This window comes from Anolis sagrei, chromosome 4 (assembly GCF_037176765.1).
Source record: "Anolis sagrei isolate rAnoSag1 chromosome 4, rAnoSag1.mat, whole genome shotgun sequence".
Lineage (NCBI taxonomy): Eukaryota > Metazoa > Chordata > Lepidosauria > Squamata > Dactyloidae > Anolis > Anolis sagrei.
In genome coordinates this window covers 174231256-174251663 of record NC_090024.1, presented here as the reverse complement: position 1 = coordinate 174251663, position 20408 = coordinate 174231256, and the positions used below count along the sequence as shown (strand labels likewise).

The 20408-nt window shown below is 39.8% G+C and overlaps 1 protein-coding gene across 2 annotated transcripts in view; it reads right to left on the bottom strand.

The window, feature by feature from the left end:
* EPS15 (epidermal growth factor receptor pathway substrate 15) overlaps positions 1 to 12254 on the bottom strand; it is a 71463-nt gene extending 59209 nt beyond the window's left edge. For both annotated transcript variants that reach the window (XM_060773489.2, XM_060773490.2), the window contains exon 1: positions 12103 to 12254. In XM_060773489.2, the coding sequence (XP_060629472.2) occupies positions 12103 to 12129 (27 nt within the window). In that variant the 5' untranslated portion in view covers positions 12130 to 12254. The remainder of the gene's footprint in view (positions 1 to 12102) is intronic.
* Between the last annotated feature and the right edge of the window lie 8154 nt (positions 12255 to 20408).

The window sequence follows — 20408 nt, the reverse complement described above, 5'->3', positions numbered from 1 at the left end:
TAAATATTTGAAATGATTTCACATGGAAAATTGAGCTGGTTTGTTTTCTGCTATTCTACACAACAGGACATAGGGCAATGGATTCGAACTACAGGAAAAGTGATTTCTCCCTGAATAGTAGAAATAACTTCCTGATTGTAAGAACTGTTGGACAGTGGGATATAACGATAAGAATAAATTTTATTTATATCCCAACCCCTCTCCCCAAAGGGACTCAGGACGGCTCACAACAATATGCTGCCTCTGAGTGTGGTTGATATTCTATAGAGGTTTTTAAACAAGAGCGGGTGCACATCTGTCAGGAGTGCTTTGATTGAATGTCCTGCTAGGAGGGACATTCTTGTGGTCTCTTCCAATTCTATGATACCAAAATAATTTTATAAGCAAAGTATTAGTAAGCCAAAACTGAGCTTGGGCCTAGAACAGCCAGAATTCCTCAGTCAGTTAACATTTTAGCCTGAGGGATTCTGAAAATTATAAACCAAAAATATTTCTTCCAAGCTATGTACCAAACTTGCTGTTACTTTTTGAACAAAAACACATTGTGGCTCACATTCTGCACAAACACAGCTTTAAAATTCCAAAGCAGTATCTCCATTTGGCTAATATGAAAGATCAGTAGAATTATTTCCTTTTTAACATCTGAACAACAAATGCTAGTCACGTTTTCCAAGCAATGGAAAAGCTTGGAAGATCTTCGACCATCTGTTTTCACTGGTAAGTGACCCATTTTATGATAAAAACCAAACTAGGCATCAGGACAATTAGTAAATTTCTCCTATGCTTTTTGTCATGATGAAGACAGAAGAATTGAAATACCTATGTTAATTCTGTAATGTATGTGTAATAAAAGTTACAGCTAACAGATAAAGAACATATTGAAACTAGTAATTACTTTAAGGCAAAAGCATGGGTTACTGAAAGCAGTCTGTGAAAGATTATTCGTGTCATAATGAAGATTCTTGTTTCCTACTTTAGGCTTCCATTAGTGCTTTCAGAGACTCCAGAGAACTTCTAGCAGTGTCATAATTCAGACTGAAAGACCATATAAAAGACTACCTACCCACCTAAAAACTGTATTTGGAGGTCTGCTAAGTTAGTCTGCCTACCCAGATCCTCTAAATCCAATGAAAGTGAATCACTTGAACGCACATCCATCCACAGCAGTTCACATACCAAGGCCCCTTCACTCACTTGGCTAGTCACCTCTCAATGAGATTGAACGCTTCCACAGAGATCATTCCACTGTCTTATTACAGTACTTATATACTCCTTGCTCAAAGCATAGGAGCAAAGCCAAATCCACTCACTTCCAAGGCTAAAGTACTTGGCAATCATGAACTTGCCTTTTAACAAGTGTCCAGTCCAAGCATCTCTTTAAAATTTTATACAGTGCCAGGCCCCAGCTACAAATGCCATTTACCAATCTTTTAAAAACAAAGAATCTTTTTCCAATTAAACTTTGAAAGACATATGACGGAATGACTTCTGCTAAACAAAGTGTAACCTCTTTAAATTCTCTTTGATATTCATTTTTTGTGTTTTCCCTTCAATGCCATTTTCTTTTAGTAATGAAATTCCTCTTTGGGAAGTTTTTGTCTCCAAAGCCAGCACAGCTTTGTCAAGCATCAGATAGAATTGATATCTGCCATCCTCACTAACACAATTTATTCAAAATGTTAAAACTTTATTTCCTGTAATGTTTCTTTAAAAGAAAAACCACATTGCTAATCATCCTCTGTGACTAACTGAACCAATGAGTGAGTACCTCATGTTCCTTTCAACACTTTTTAAGAACTATAAAAAAAATCAATGAAGATCTATGCTGATACACAAGACTAAAACAACAGCAACAAATTAATACAGAAGTTAGTCTTTTATGTTACTTTTAGCATATAATTAGTAACGTAAGAGCAATTTAGAAATATCACAAATGAATAATTTAAACTCTAGTCTATATTACAAAACAATAAAAAGAAAGAAAGTTTTTATAGCCACTCCTAGAAATCTTTCATAACTGGACTCTCTATTTTAACTTTCAAATAGAAAATCAAATCAAATATAATTGGCTCTGTATTTCTAGTATCTCAGATGCCTTCCCAATTTTGCATGTCTCCCATTACAATGCAAAATTAAGGTCACATGGGTGAAATACAAAAGAATGGAATGATCAATTTTAGATTTTGATATATTTGTGTATTTTCCACTGCTCTATATATTTACTTTTCAATACATTACACTAATTTTTTTTCCATTTTACTACAGTACTGTATTTTCAATTGCCAGTGAAAAATACAATGCCTCACCATGGTCTTGGGGGCTCCCTTGCCCTCTTTCCTTCTTTTTTGCCCACTCACTAACTCTCCCTTACTTTTCTCCTCTATCTGATGCTGCATGCGTGTTTTGCATCTGGGCAAAGAAAAAGAGGAACAAGGCCTCCTTCTGCCTGCCCAACTGCTTGCTGTCTTTCTCCTCCATCGGCATGAGAAAGACAGTAAATAGTCGGAGAATAGGAAAGCCCCTTTTACCTCCTTCTGCCCAATTGTTCACTGCCTATCTCAGTGCCTAGGTGCTCAATTTCTCTGTGCCTTTCTATGCTGCAATGCTTCTAGTTCATTTACATCTCTTTCTTTGTACAGTGGATGATTTTAAGTTGTTCCTTGATTTCACTTTAGTGGAGTAACATCAATAGTAGTAGCTCCTGCTGGAGTTTATGACTCCTATGCCATTATTGTCCAGGATACATTCCTGAACCTACTAGACTTGCCCCACTCCTGGTATCTTCCAGTTTATTAAATGTCATTGTGGCTACCCGTGTGTTAGGGACTTCTGCAATGCTCAGTGTTTACGTTAACTATGACCTTGTAGTAGCAATAGATTACATTTTCAGATACTATGGTCATGGGTGTAAATACCCTAAAGGCAACAGAAAACTGCCCAGTCTTAGAAACTAAGCAGGATAAGCCCTGGTTAGTACTTGGATGGGATACCACCAATGCATATCAAGTACTGTATGCTATATTTCAGTGGAAAGAACTGGAAAAACTACCTTTGAGTATTCCTTGTTTAAGAAACCCCTATGAAATCCAAGGGGTCACCATAAACCAAGAGATACCTTGATGGAAGACAGCTACACATACAGGGGTCATGGCTAAATTGAGCAGGCAGTTCAATAACCAAGAGGCTAAGGAGTACCAGAGAAGTTCCTACTTTTGGCCACAGTATTATATAGATCTGCATCCACTTACAATGTAAATGTCACATGACAGATAATCAATGTTGAAGTATTATAAGATTCAGCAATGGCTCCAATACATTAAATTCACCCATTGTTTATTTAACAACTCTTCAGAATATTTTCCATAGGCTGCACCCACTTACAACGGGACCACATTTGCAGGTATTTCCTTTATGGAACTTTGCCCAGGATCTTCTTCTAAAACAATAAAAGCTTTGAAAAATACAGTCTGAAAAAAGGTAGCATAAACTTTCATGGCAAACAAAAATTAAAAGCTATAGAAGAAATAAATTAATAAATCAGCGATAAAGATGGCCTCTAAATCATTGAGCAGGAACCACTTACTAGTTTTCTACTTAGTTGTATAGAATTGGTTGGTTGGTTTGTTCTTTAAAAAAAATAACAACACTCCAACAAAATCAGTGTCCCTGCTAAATGTGTGGAGAAAAATGTACCCTGGAAGAAATATTTACCTTCTATAAGAAAATGCTTCAGTACTTCAAATTGTCTCTTAAGAATGCTCTTTGAATTCAAACACCTAGCACCAAATGGGCAACTGCTATTTCATCAAGCCTTGGCACTGTAAGCGATCAAAAGTTTAATGTTTTATGAAGAAATGTGAGAAGGTCTACTGTTAGTACACTTAGTAGTAGTTCTATTAGTAATATAATCAACCTATATTATAAAGGTTTAGCAATCCAGCATTGAATTTGGAACAAAAAGATGTTAGGTATGGAGAAAGAAAAAAATTCCTGTCTGTGCTTTCAAGTCGTTTCCAACCTATGGAGACCTTAAGGTGACCCTATCAGTGCTTTCTTAGCAAGTTTGATTCAGAGGAGGCTCGCCATTGTCTTCCCCTGACGCTGACAGAATGCAGCTTGCTCCAGATCACCAGTAGGATGCATGGCCAAGCAGGGATTCAAACCCTAATTTCCAGAGTTGCAGTCGAATAATGCTGGCCTCTAAGGGGAATTTTAAACTACTTTTAAACCCCAACTCCGTGCAAATAAAAAAGCATCATAATCTTACATTACAAGATATCCCCTTCACACAATGTACCCACTGACCCTTGCTTTTAAACAGCATAAGCAAAATTGAGTTCTCTCAGTCCTGATTTTGTTAACATGTTTCTAAAGTTAGTTGAAAAAGTATTCAGAGAGCCATGCTTTACTTGCAAAGCTTTCTCTTATGATAGCATTCCCATGCCCTTCACAACTGCTTTACAGCATAACTTCTGTTTTCAGTTATAGAGAAACCATGCCAGACACTCCACATTCAAAATTACAGTACATCCTGTTAGCTTATTGCACAGAATAGTATATAAGATTCACTGCTATTGATGTGAAAGTCAGCTGATTTCCCCAGAAGTTGTACTAGTCAATTTAGGAAACATCCAGTTTGTTAATTTAGCAAGGATGTAATCAAAGTGCTTAAATCTTTAAACAGACTGTGTTAAATGTAGTGCTCATTCTTTCAAGAGCCTGAAGGTGTAACAGTAAAACATTGCTGATCAATGCTCTTCTTTGGAACACAAATGTTTATTTTATAAGACTTTCTTCAATGCACTGATTTCCCACCAAGCATTGACATCATCAACAGACCATTTGGGTAATAGAGATTACTAGCATATTTGCAACAGGCATTTCTCAAATCACAATACCATCCAAATTAAAACAGTGCAAATATATTAACATATGATCAAAATAATTGCTTTTTATCATGAAACAACAATGTTGTACATTTTAAAATGCATTTTAAAAGTACGCAAAAGAAGGCAAAATTAATATCCAAGAACCCTTAATTACAAGAAAGTTCAAAAACACAAAATGACGGAATACTCCTAAGATTACGTATAGTCCTCCTCTGAAATTATCCCCAAATGTGTAATCAATTCTCGGGAATTACACAGCCCTTTCATAAACTCTGGGAGACAGGTCTATATTGGCCTACAGATAGTCTCCAAATCTTAAACCACTATTCACTTACTACAGCATATATAACACGGATGGCAATACGTAACATTATGCACAACATCAGAGGTGCATTTACTTGCTCTTCCACCAATGTGATATCTGTCAACAAGGTCTTTCTACCCTTTTTACATTGAACAAACAGGATAGTCTCTATGCAAGAAGGTAAATGGACAAAAATCTGACATTACAAATAACAGAACATTTCCGTCACCCTAGATATTAAGCAAGATATTAACACCTGTTGCATTTGAAAAAGAAATTGCAAAGGAGGACTAGAAACCAAAACAGCTGGGTTTAATTTTACAGTAGAGTCTTGCTTATCCAACATAAACAGGCTGGCAGAATGTTGGATAAGCAAAAAGGTTGGATAATAAGATGGGAGTAAGAAAAAGCCTATTACATGTCAAATTATGTTATGATTTTACAAATTAAGCACCAAAACATCATGTTTTACAACCAATTGACAGAAAAAGCAGTTTAATACATGGTAACGTTATGTAGTAATTACTGTATTTATGAATTCAGCACCAAAACATCACAATGTATTGAAAGTAGTTGTGCATCTGGGCGGCAAGCAGACTGCGTTGGATAATACAGAATGTTGGATAAGCGGGACTCTACTGTATTCACAAAATTCCAATGCATTAATAGAGGTATGAACAAAGATAATGGTGTCATGGCACACTAAATGTGTGTTCAACTGCACATATAACAAAAGGAATCTTCTCAGAGAGTTTTGAATTCCAAGAAAAGCACTTTTTGGTTTACTCAACAGTAACAACTGTAAAACCCTTGAAAATTTAGAGCACGTGACATATTTGCACCTTTCTTTATCTAGTGTGGAGAACCAGGACAACACTGAAGCCAAGAATTTTATACACTTTAAAAACAAGAAACTTAATATTTGAGCCTCACAGTGTTGCTTGATCATTTTGCAGTCATATTTTACTGCAGCTTTATTCTGACAGCTTAAAATACAAAGTCACATCACAAAAATTGTGGATCAATTAGTTCACGAAGCCTACCATGAAGACAACATGATATGAACTGGATCTGCCTCTTTTGCTTCAAAGTGATAAGGAAAACCTTATCATTTCACAACATCAATACCTGTCTCATGAGAAAGTTTCAGTTAACACAGAGCTCTGGACATGTAAAACTAAAGGGAACGTTTCTAAACTGAGATAAAACATAAACCACTGGTTATCTTTCCTTGACAAGGCTTCACACAGATCAACATTTTTATTAATACTCAGAAACCCCTATTTTTCAAGTAGTTAATTAACATAACATTCTGTCAAAAGTTAGGCTGACAGATAATGATAAATTAAAGGTATGCACATAGCTGAAATCTATTTCAACATATGCAATAGAAAACAAATAGCTTGGAATGCAAGAAACAAATGTAGCACAAGCAATCTGAATCCACATTGGGTATTTCTTGAAGCACCTGTTTTCAAGACTATATTCAAATTATTTTCTTCATACTCTGGTATCTGTTTCCATTTTGCTGAACTTTGAAACTTAACACAAATCTTAAGGTGGGATTCTCAACTCTACTGTGAAGTTAGCCTGAAAGTCACAGGCTGAAGATACAGACTTCAGCTGCTGCATTACACTACTATCTTATTGAAAGATATCAAGTTCCTCAAGATGGAACTCTATTTGTTTTTAAAAAGAGGTCATGGTTCAAATATTACAGCCACATTAGTTTCATTACAGAGAACATGGTATTTGGCTTAAGTGCTATCCTATTCCCTTGTCTACTATGACTAGAGGTTACAGAGACATCAAAGGTAGGCAACCTGTGTTTAGTTCATAGCAATTTTAATCTCCAAATCAAAAATGGAAGCCATGGTGTAAAGCAGACTTTAATTCCTGTTAACTGAGACAAAAACACATCATTTTCTCTAAAATTCTGACTTCTACTAAATCACCATGATTAAAACTGTTGCTGATAACAACTTCTTGGTGTCTTATAGCAATTACGTAATTTCTAATTTAGACATTTTGGATGGCAATTTGTTATGTGCTGCTACATATGTCACCAGTAGATAAACACAAGGGGGTGTAAATTAAGAGATCAGTAGGAAATAAAATGCAAATGTGCATTTAATCAGAATTCAGTGTCTCTTCAACAATAAATACATGTAAAATACATTCTTTATTTTGCCAAAGTATTTGGGTTTTTTGACAGTGCTATTGCTGGTTTAGCAATGTCTCAGCTAAGTAAAGGTATATCTCCATAGATGAAATCAATGTGTTGCTGGGAAGAAACAATACAGGAAAAATAGATTTAAAAGAGAACCAGTGTGGCATAGTGGTTTGATTGTTGTATTAGGACTCAAGGCCAGGGGTCAAATCCCCACTCAGCTATTAAACACATTGAGTGATCTCAGGTGATTCACATTCTCTCAGTCTCAGAGGAAGTTAGTGGCAACACCCCACCACCACCACCAACAACTCTTGCCAAGAAAACCCTGTGATAGGGCCCAGGGTAACCTTAAGTCAGGAATTACTTGAAAGCACACAACAACCACCACATAGAAGCACAGCTGAGCATGGTCCAGCAAATGTTTTATTAAATACCAATAATACTCCCATGTGAAATAAGATGGCAAGGTCATCAGTGAATAAAAACATTTTGAACCTTCTAGAGCAGGTATGGGCAAACCCAGGCCCAGGGGCCAGATGCGGCCCTTGAGATGTTTTCTCAGGCCCTGCTCTCTCTCACTATCCTATCCTTCCTTCATTCTCTACCTTCCTTGCCTCCCTCTTTCTCCCTCTCTCCTTCCCTTCCACCCTGTAGTCCTTCCTTCCTTCCCTCTTTCTTCCTTCCTTCCCTCTCTCTTTCTCCTTCCTTCCCTTTTGCCTTTAATTCCTTCTGTCTTTCTTCCCTCCATTCTCTTCCACCCACCTTCCTTCCTTCTTTCCTTCCTCCCTCTCTCCCTCCCTCCCTTCTCTCCCTCCCTTCTCTTTTTTCTTCCTCCTTTCCCTCTGAGGGATGTTTAGCTGGGAGAAGAGAAAGTAGAGAGGGAACATGAGAACCATGTTTCAAGATTTAAAACGGTGTCCCATTGAGGAGGACGAGGGGGTAAACTGATTTTCTGCTGTTCTAGAGACCAGGGCACATGGCAGCAATGGCTTCAAATGGCAGGGAAAGAGATTCGACTGAAAAGATTAGGAAGGACTTCCTGAGAGTAAGAGCTGTTGGAGAGTGGCATAGGCTGCCTCGGAGTGTGGTGGAGTCTCCTTCTCTGGAGGCTTTTTGCAGAGGTTGTCTATTGGGAGTGCTTTGATTGTGCCTTCTTGCATAACAGGAGGTTGGACTGGATGGCCCTTGGGGGTCTCTTCCAGCTCTAGGATTCTAGGATTATATATCAGGAATAAGCAATACAGGGCCTAATGGATACATTTTTTTCCTCTCCCATCCCCATCTCATCCTGACCAAGGCTAATCCTTTTGGGATCCAAACATTCCCTGTCTTTCCTTCATTTTCTGCGTCCGAAAGAGAAGAAGGGGGGTAGAAAAGGGCAAGGAGGGGGCTTAGGAGAAACCCACCCACCCTGCTCCAGACCACCCTGTGGCCCCCAGGTTAGAAAATTTGCCCATGCCTGTTCTAGAGCTTGTTTGAAAGTTCCTTTGAAAAATCTATCCATTAATATTTTTTTCATTTCACAAGCTTCTACTTCTCTTACGATTTTCATCTTTAGTTGCTAAACCTATTGAGCTATGAGACACTTGCTGCAACTTGATGTAGAAAAGCTGTCTCTCCACCCTTCCTTTGCCATTCTCCCAATGCTGTTGCTGCTAAAATGAACTCGTAGATAGACAGAAGAACAGAAAGGAGGGGCTGGGCAGATGTAAGACTTTGGAAAAAGGAACTTTGTTGTCAGAAATGCTCTTAATTGGGCCCCTTCTACACAACTGAATAAAATTCCACATTTTCTGTTTTGAACTGGAATATATGGCAGTGGGGACTCAGATAGCCCAGTTCAAAGCAGATACTATGGGATTTTCAGCCTTAATATTCTGGATTATATGGCTGTGTGGAAGGGCCCTGAGTTAGGCCTGTAATTGTTCCTCCATGAAAACAGCACCAAATTCTTATTTACACAAATATAAAGAACCCCAGGAGGTACACATAGAATAATGAGGATTGCATAAATACACAGCACCTACACAAGTCATTATGACTACATTTCCTGTTTTTATCTAAAAGACTAATTAACATGAAAGGCAGCAATCCTGCCTTGGCATCTTCTTATCCCAGTCCAAACACTGGTGCTTTCCTAGTCAAGAAGGATTTTTACACATTTGAATTGAAGTGGGGCTTCTGTGCCACCAGAACTTATATATTAACATTCAGACCATCATGTTCCAAAAAGAACTGGAGAAATAAGCTATTCAAGAGTTACAAAAAACAAACCTAAGTTTCACCTTTGACTTTTTCTGTTCTCTATGTAACACACCTAGCTTGTTCTGAGGCTTGTGAAGGTAAGTATTTACAAAGAGAGAGAGACATTCACGGGACAAAAGTGGCTTAAAAAAGAGTGTAACACAGAGCAAGAAAAATATATGTATCTCTTAGGAAACAGGCAATGTACACAAACTTTGTTTCATGTACAAAGCTATTAAAATATTGTTTATAAAATTGACTTCAGGTTATAGGAAACATGAATGAATGTCACATTTAGACTTAGGTCCCATCTCCAAGCTATCTCTTTATGTGTATGTAAATATTCCAAATTTGGAAGCACTTTGGTTCCAAGCATTACAGATAAAAGACCTTCAACCTATCTTACAGTGTATTTACACTGTAGAATGTATAGTTTGACACTACCTTAACTGCAGCAGCTCAATGCTATAGTGTACTTTGGTAAGATACCAGTGGTCTTTGGAAGAATAGGCTAAAGGCCCTATAAAACTACAACTCTCATTCCACAGCTCATAAGTATGGGGCTCAGTATTTTCGCCACTGGACATGAAGGGTTATGGTAAGTAGTAAAGTAAGTAAGTATGGTGGTTAAAGTGATATCAAACTGCATTAATTCTACAATGTAGATGAGAAAGTGCATGGACGGGTCAACTCCTGGGGCAATCCAGAAACACATTTGCTGCAGTATAACAACTTTGGTAAGGGTGCATCTCTACATCATAGGATTACTGCAGTTTGACATTACTTTAACTGCCAGGGATCAATGCTATGGAAACCCAGGAGTTGTAGTTTTACAGGATTTTTGCACTGCTACAGTAGTTAAAGTGGTGTTAAACCATACCCAGTCTACAGTGTAGAACTGTAGATGTACCCACAGTACAGTACACTTCGAAAGCAACATCTAGGGGTGAATGTACTGTGGAATTAGTACAGTTTGACACCACTTTTAACTGTCACGGGAGGTATAATTTTGTGAGTGGCTAGAAAAGGCTAAAGATCTTATGAAATGACCAATCCCATTATTTCATAGCATTGAGCATTAATAGTATAAGCCCCCTTCCTTACAGCTGAATAAAATCCCACATTATCTGCTTTGAACTGGAATATATGGCACTGTGGGAGGGCCCTAAGTCTGCAGCGTATATGTATCCCTAGAGCGGTGGTTCTTAACCTGTGGGCCGCAGACCACCAGTGGGCTGTGAGGACGAAAATCCGATCCGCGAACCTTTCCTCTTTATTTATTTAATTTTTGCTCCTTTTGCACCGCCTGCCACTCCTTCCCTGTTGTTCACCATGGCACATGTTCTGTATCAGAAACTAGAGCTGATGTGGTCTGTTCAATGCAATTTTCTGAATCACCACCCCAAACCGAATCTAAAGTTGACCATAAACTGACTTGTAACTCCTTTGGTACTAATGTCGGAGAGTGGCCCCGGTCAAAGCGATCCCTGGTCAAAAAAAGATTGATAACTATGTCAGGAGCGACTTGAAAAACTGCAAGTCACTTCTGGTGTGAGAGAATTGGCTGTCTGCAAGGACGTTGCCCAGGGGGCGCCCAGATGTTTTGATGTTTTACCATCCTTGTGGGAGGCTTCTGTCATGTCCCTGTATGGGGAGCTGGAGCTGACAGAGGGAGCTCATCCACGCTCTCCCCAGATTTGAACCTGCGACCTGTTGGCCTTCAGTCCTCAGGGTTTAACCCACTGTGCCATCGGGAGCTCAGTACTGCCCTAGAGAGATGAGAATACTATGGGGTCCTGGGAAGGGTAGTTTTGCAAAGTTTTGAGCCTTCTCTGCCAGAGAGGGGCTGCTGTCTCACCAAAAAACTACAACTCCCAGGGTCCTTTCCCGCAGGCATGGGCTAACTTGGGCCCTCCAGATGTTATGGACTTCAACTCCCACAATTCGAAGGCTGTTAGGAATTATGGGAGTTGAAGTCCACAACACCTGGAGGGTCCTGGGGCAGGCATGGGCTAACTTGGGCCCTCAAGGTGCAGTGGACTTCAACTCCCACAATTCCTAGACAGGAATTGTGAGAGTTGAAGTCCACACCTGGCGGGCCCTTCCACACAGCCCTATATCCCAGAATATCAAGGCAGACAATCCACCATATCTGTTTTGAACTGGGTTATTTGAGTCCACACTGCCATATATTCCAGTTCAAAGCAGATAATGTGGGATTTTATTCAGCCCAAGTTTGCCCATGCCTGCTATATACCAAGACTGTACAACTGCTACAGGGCTCACGATGCAAAACTACAGACTCCGTGGCAGTTGAGAGAGGTGGTTGTAAGATAAGGGCCTGGAAGAGGCAGGCCGCGTCAAAGGGGAAGGGAGGGAAACACAAAAGCGGGGGGGGGGGAGGAACCGGGGGGCGGGAGGAAGCCTTTCCCTCAGCCAAGGGCCCCTCCAGAGGGTTTCCTTTTCCGCCCTCCCGCCTTCCCCACAGTCACCTGCGTCAAGGAGAAATGCGTGGCCATGCTGCTTCCATCCTGTAGCTCTCCCCTTCGCGGAAAAGCGGAGCAAGGCCCGGCCCTCCGTCCCTCACTCTCTGCCCAACTTCAGCAACTTCCCGAGACGCCCCGGACAGGCCCCGCCTCCCTGCCTTCCTTCCTTCCCTCCCTCCCGGCAGCCTCTCCGGAGCAGAGCCGGCCTCCCAAAGCTCCCCAGGCTCAGGGGGAGCAGTGTTGTGCGGCTCCTCTCTGCTGCGGCCTAGCGAGAAACTCTCCCACCAGGCCTCAAGCTCGCTTCCTAAGGCGTCCTCGCCACTTTCTTCAACTATGAGGAATGGAACCTGAATGGATTTCGTACACAGTGTCCCTCTTGGAGCCAGAAAATAGTAACTCTATCTAAGACAATGGTTCTCAACCTGTGGGTCCTCAGGTGTTTTGGCCTACAACTCCCGGAAATTCTGGGCACCACAACTGAAGAGAGATACTGACAAGCTAGAATGTGTCCAGAGTAGGGCCACTCAAATGATCAAGGGTCTGGAGAACAAGCCCTATGAGGAGCGGCTTAAAGAGCTGGGATTGTTTAGCTTGCAAAAGAGAAGGCTGAGAGGAGACGTGATGAGGGCCATGTATAAATATGTGAGAGGAAGTCATAGGGAGGAGGGAGCAGGCTTGTTTTCTGCTGCCCTGGAGACTAGGACGTGGAACAATGGCTTCAAACTACAAGAAAGGAGATTCCATCTGAACGTTAGGAAGAACTTCCTGACTGTTAGAGCTGTTCAGCAGTGGAACTCTCTGCCCCGGAGTGTGGTACAGGCTCCTTCTTTACCAGCTGTTAGAATTTCTGGGAGTTGAAAGCCAAAACATCTGGGGACCCACAGGTTGAGAACCACTGACCTAAGACCTCATTACACTAGAGCAGGCCTAGGCAAACTTGGGCCCTGCAGGTGTTTTGGACTTCAACTTCCACAATTCCCAAAACAAATCCGGCCCAGCTTACCTGTTTGAACGTATCTCTCCTTATGAACCATCTAGGAACTTAAGATCATCAGCTCTTATTCCCACCTTCGCAGGCGCATCTGGAGGAGAGGAGAGACAGGGCCTTCTCAGTGGTGGCCCCTCTGCTGTGGAATTCCCTCCTTAAAGATATTAGATTGGCCCCCTCTACCTCCTGACTTTCTGTAAAAAAAAACTGGCTCTGAACAAGCTTTTGGAAATACAGCATAATAGATAAACATGGAACTATGAAAGAGTAAACATGGAACGGCTTAGACGATGCTACTGGAAAAATGAGTCTTAACAGGAAGACACAGGCAATTATATGTTTTAAAGGGTTTTTTGTATGGATTTGTATAATGTTGTGCTTTATGTTTTTTAATTGTATTTTATGACTGTTGTGGCATCAAATTGCTGCAAATTTGTAAGCCGCCCTGAGTCGTCTTCGGGCTGAGAAAGTCAGGATTGAAATACTGTAAATAAATAAATAAATTCCTAACAGCCTCAGGCCCCTTCCTTTTCCCCCTCAGCTACTTAAGTTGATATAAATAGTATCAATCCCACTTACAATCCAAATGCTAAAATCAAAGCAAACAGATCAAAAGAACAAATCACAATACATAGAGAAAATAATCCTAATAAAATATATTACTTATAGCTCATAACTCCAGTCAGTATATTTTCTTGCTATATATATACACACACACATATATATCTCTCTCACACACTTTGGATATCTCTCATGGGGATTCGGTGGCTTACAAAATGAAGGCAGTCATTTGATGCCTCAAAAATAATAAGCAATAAATTGAATAATAAATATATAATATAAGCGTTCTATCATAAAACAAATCATAATAAAAACAAATAAACCACTTTCCACAACAACAATCGCATGTGTTAAAAGCCATATCCATAGAACAGTCCTTATCAGTCAAAATTTTGCTTATGGTAGAAACAAGGATTGGTGAGAAAACTCCAGTGGGGACACCTTTTCTCCATGATGATAACTTTCAGGAGTAAATTTCCCTTGCAAGGGGTAAATTTCTCTTACTTCCTGTTGTCTCATCCCTGTTCTTAACTAGCCCTCTCTAGCTAACGCTATGCTCTCACCACTAATCTCTATGAGGGGCTTTCCCCCTCCATTGTCACCCCTCAAAATCAAATTGCCCCCCTGTGGGACATGTACCCCATTGTTGGGAACTAGGGGGCTGCTCTAAATTATATGTCCTTTAATGGGAGAGAATGGCCTTTCATGAGTTTTGGTATGTTGTAAAACCAGTTTCTGCTTAATACGCCCTCCGGACAGTACTGACATCCCTCACATTAGATTTGAAATATATAACTATGGAGTTTGTTTCTAAAAGGTACTAAATCCATATGAAAAGTTAAAGGGATTTTTTAAATGTCAGAAATGACTTGAGAAACTGCAAGTTGCTTCTGGTGTGAGAGAATTGGCCGTCTGCAGGGATGTTGCCCAGGGGACGCCAGGATGTTTTAGCATCCAGTGGGAGGCTTCTCTCATGTGCCCACATGGGAAGTTGGAGCTGACGGACAGGAGCTCACCCCATCTCATGGATTCAAACCACTGACCTTCAGGTCAGCAGTTCAGCCGGCACAAGCGTTTAATCCATTACGCCACCATAGTCGCAGATAATAAAAATCCCTATACCAAAGTGATTTGATATATCTTGCTAGTTTTGATCTGTACTCCTAGCCAACAATGTGCTGCTACCCATAATTCCTTTTAATTTTTCTTTTTTTCTTTTTTCTTTTTGGATTTGGTACCTTTTGGAAAGAAACACTACAATTATGTTCATGATATAAGATACATGAAATAAGAAGCAGTCGTGGTTCCTAATTCTGAGATGTCACAACATGTGTTTATATAATGCAATATTCATGATAATAAGCACCAAGAAATTTTATTTTTAAAGCAAAATTAAAGCTGAGATTTTCTTTTCAGACAGTCAGATCCTGGACTAATGACATTCTTCCACTTGTATGTATCTATTCACATTGTTCAAATTGCTCCAAGTGACCTATTTATCAAGGACAGGTTTTATTTTCTGGTATCTGTCCTTGTTTGATAAAAACCATCCTTTTTTGCCGTTGGGAAGATATTTTTCATTAACTTTTAAAGTTAATGCACAAATTTGTCCCCCGCCATTCATAAATAATTGAATGCCTCCTGCAATTATTTGAGTTGCAGTTATTTTCTTCCAAAAAAAAAAAAAACCTGACCCAATATACCAGTAGTATTATTTACCATTCTGCTAAATACTCCTTAGCTGCCATGACTCACTGTTATAGAATCATGGCAGATGTAGTTTGGTTAAGCACAAACACTATTTGGCAGGGAAGACTAAAGAAACTACAACTCCCAGGAGTCCATAGTACTGTGCTATTGCTATTAAAGCAGTGTCGTGTGGCATTACTTCTATAGAATCACCTTACTGGCTAGAGTGTTTAGCTGTGTATAGCTGTGGAGGTAACAGGAGGGGTTTCAGGAAAATACCATAAGTAAAGGTATTACATGTCCTCAAACTATCCCTATTTTTATCTGAGAAATGCTGGAGAGTCAGATCTATTTAGACTAGGGGTGTATGTGCAAATATTTCACGTTTATTGAACAAATCACACTAAGATGAAAGAATTGCTTTGTGAGAGCAGTTAGCATATTTAACTCAAGGTTGCTCTCAGAAGTTGCTACACACATAAATTAATTCAACAAATGTGTAAGTCCGAAGTATAATTGCGGCTTGTACACTCCACAAAAAAGGGCTCTGCCAAAAACAGAGCACTGAAATGTTGCCGCAAAAGAGTAAATATGTCAATTGCTTTGGTTTGCTTGATTAAAACAGTTTTATCGCTGTTCAGCACAAATTTATATTCAAACTAGCTGCCTTCTCAGACTCTGCTATGTTTATAGTCAAGCTGTAGTAGGCCAAATTAGTCATAGTTGATTGAAATGGGTCGTCAGTTCCCTACATATACTTTAAATTTAAATTAGATAGGATAAGTGCACACACACAGGAACAGCAGAATTCACTATCTTATTGAGTGTATTCTACCTTCAGAGTCAATAATCATTTGCAGCAATACATAAGAAAGACCTTGTTGTCCTCATATGCAGTTTTGAGAGTCAAAGGCAATGTGAGATGGAAAATAGGACTGGAGGTTTCACATGTTGGTTTTAAGCAGTTTTAGACTGTCTTCTGAATTTTGATTACTTAAAAAAGTGGAACTTAAAATTAAAAATGTTGTTGTTTAAAAGAAGAAGAGCCCATTGCTTCTGCCAAATACAGTTTAGGCATCACATAAATAACTTAATTGGAGGAACTGTGTTAGATGGGGTTACACTCCCCCTGAAGACGCAGGTTCGCAGCTTGGGAGTGATCCTGGACTCATCGCTGAGCCTGGAACCCCAGGTCTCAGCGTTGGCCGGGAGAGCTTTTGCACAATTAAAACTTGTGCGCCAGTTGCGGCCGTACCTTGGGAAGTCAGATCTGGCCACAGTGGTCCACGCTCTTGTTACATCCCGAATAGATTACTGCAACGCACTCTACGTGGGGTTGCCTTTGAAGACTGTTCGGAAACTTCAATTAGTCCAGCGGGCGGCAGCCAGATTACTCACCGGAGGGTCATACAGAGAGCATACCACCCCTCTGTTATGTCAGCTCCACTGGCTGCCGATCCAGTTCCGAGCACAATTTAAAGTGCTGGTTTTGACCTACAAAACCCTATTCGGCTCCGGCCCAGCATATCTGTCCGAACGCATCTCCCTCTACGTCCCGCCTCAGAGTTTAAGATCTTCTGGGGAGGCCCTGCTCTCGGCCCCGCCTCTATCACAAGATTGGCGGGGATGAGGAGCAGGACCTTCTCGGTGGTGGCCCCTCACCTGTGGAATTCACTCCCCGGGGAAATTAGGTCATCGACATCCCTCCTTTCCTTTAGAAGGAAATTAAAAACATGGATTTGGGACCAGGCGTTTGGGTAATCTGGCAGACAGATAAAGGACAAGGATGACTAGAACTGATAGGAATTGACAATGTGGAATGAATTTATGGATTCTGAGTTGGCGAACGTTGAGCATGAGATTGGCTTTATTGATTGTGATATATAACTGATTGTTTTAACTCTCTATAACTGTTTTAATTGCTGTTTGTATATGTTTATTTGTACTATTGTGTAGGCATCGAATTGTGCCTTTTGTAAGCTGCCCTGAGTCCCCCCTCGGGGGTTGAGAAGGGCGGGGTAGAAATACGCGAAATAAATAAATAAATAAACTGTCATAATCTAAAAGAGAATATGCTGAATTACAGTAATCATGAAATAGTTTCCGATTACTATAGTCCATTTTTACAGCCTTAACAGATTTTTTAGTGACAAGAAAAACTACCCAAAAATGGAAAGCTATTAAACATGTCTGAAAGCATTCAATGTTGTATTGACATTTTGTTTTCTTCTTCTCTTTCTTCACTGCAGTCATGTGTCACTGAAAAAAATGTCTCTGAAAGATTTACCCATGTTTCAGGAAGAGGCATATAGGGAACAACAGTGGGAAGTATAGTTATTATAGATTCATTGTATTCTACCATTTTGCTAGCACAAGTCTACCAGTGGATCCAAAGAACGGTATTCCAAGATCTGTTGTTGGTGTTATCATTATCATTACTGTAATCTGTAGGGGGCAGGACATGGCTGCTGTTTTAGTAGTATAATTTGCATGGCACATTGCAGATACAAATCTCTGATGCATTCTGACTTGATTTCTGTCATTAATACATGTCAAATGGTGGTAATATTGGCCCTTGCTTATTTAATATCATTGAATCTGTTTCAGTTTGTGCAGCCTGAGGATGTGGACAGAATCCTTGGAGAGATAAAACTGTTGTATAATGTTCAATTTTGTACTAAATTGAAATCATGTAGCTTTGAGGGGAGGAATATGAGTTGGAGTTATATAATGCTGTACTACACTTAGGTGAATGGCTCAACAACTCATAGAAGTGTATCATTACAATTCGGGACTCTTTTCTTATCTGTTTTATTTTGTTTGATTATGGATTGTATTATCACTTAAGATCAAGAAAATACACATTAGAAGATAGGGAAGGAAGCATGCTCATGTTGGATTCCTTTGTAAATAAGCCAAGGGGATTTCAGGTTGGTCACTTTCTGTATTCTATGAAGATTATCTGGAAAGTAAGATTACAAGAATGAATATATTTTAATAAAACTTACATGAATTGTAGCATAGGTGTTACATTATTTTTTCACATAATCACCATTCAGTTTAATACATTTTGTCATCCGTGGGACAAGTTTTTGATGTTTGTGTCATAGAAGTTTTCCTCCACCATTTTCAGCCAGTTCATCAATTTCACTTTCACCTCGTTGTTGGAGAAGTGTTTTCCACCAACGTTCAATTTAGTGAACAGATGATAGTCACTGGATGCAAGATCGGGGCTGTGAGACATCCCAACCAAATGAAGTCAACAACTCTTGTGTCATATGAGCAGTGTGTGGATGCGCATTGTCATGAAGGAGACACACTCCCGCTGACAGCATCCCACAACATTTGTTTTGGATGGCTCTGCGAAGTTTCTTCATGGTCTCACAATATATTTAGTATCCATTTTGTCACATGCTGTCTTGACATTACATCCTCTCTATAAACTGAAATGATTTCATGATGAATCGCAGCGGCGTTCATGCCCTTAGCATTTATTTATTTATTTATTTCAAAGTTTACTATACCGACCTTCTCACCTCATTGAGGGACTCAACCCGGTTTCCAACCATAAAAACACATACAATCAGTAAAATATCATAGTTCACAATTACAGTAACACATTTAAAATAACAATATATTTAAATATAATTAGGTGGTGTATTACAGCGTGTATTCCATTGGAGGGAAATGGAATGAGGACACACATCTCTAACCTTCAAGAAAATGCCAGTCAATGAGCTACTGATGACTGGCACTGCTCATTCGCTTCCACTGGCTTCCCGCTACACAGCAGTGATACCAACTACCCCCAAGAAAATTCCCTGCGAGAGGTACATGTCTTATAACCTTACTTTCCGGATAACCATCATATGTACATAAGCAAAAAAGATTATTTCAGTTTATATTCATCTAATGTCAGAAAGTTAGGCAATTCCGTGAAAGGTCAGCCAGGGATATCAAAAGACCTGTATATACTAATTAACAATCTAGAAATTTTAGTCAAAAATTGGCTCAAAAAAAAAAAAAGAAAAGAAAATTCTGGGTCGATTTATCCATCAGTCATTGTCCCTCTCCACCCTCTCTCTCTCTCTCCTGCTTCTGCCCTCTTTGAATGCCTGGGTGGGGAAATGGCAGTGGCGGCAACCAGGGATAGCTCATTCCTTGAGGCAGCATTGGTCCTTTCCCATCTTCCCAGAATGATTCTCGATTTATCCGTAAGTCATATTAAAATCCATAATTTTGCCCACCAATCCCACTTCTGAATTATACATGAGGGCAACTTCTATACTAGTATATATGCAGTAATCACCGGGTAATAAAGCACTCCAAAAATAAAACCTTAAAATTAAACTTAAAAGTGAAATAGTCTTCACTAGCCACAAGAAATTAGAAGGGATGGAGTCTGGATGATCTCCTTTGGGAAATTGTGTGTTTGACATGCTGGGTGCTACTTTGCAAGATAGTGTCTCCAATCATGGTCGTATATTTCAGAAAGGCTCATATGGGAGGGGATAGGTTTTCAGGTATTTTAGCCTCAAGCTTTTTAGAACTTTATAGGCCAAAGCAAGATGTTGAATTAAGTTTGGAAGCCAACTGGAATCCTTTGTGATCTCTAAAATGCATGTATGATAACAGTCTGGCCACTGGAATTTGGAGAACATTACTTTCTGGACACTTTGTAAGGACAGATCTACATAAAAGAAGTTACAGTAATTTATTTGGAAGTAATTAAGGCATTAACCACTGTGGTCAGATCTGTCCTCCCTATGAAAGGGTGCAAACTGTTGGACAAAGACACGCCTGGGCACAGCAGCCAACTGGCCTTCCAAGAGCACAGTTGTGTCCAAGAACATTCTTGAGCTATTAACCTGATCTTTTGGAAGGCTAGCAGCCCTATATAAACCACTATTATCCCAACCTCAGCCTCCATTTGTTATTCTCATCCAGTCTTTCACTACAATTCAAGACTTCCAGAGAACTGGATGTTCAGCAGCATACTGATCATATCCATCCTCAAATCTTTGGATGGCCTCCTCCAACAGCTTCATGTAAATGTTCGAAACCACAGAGGAGA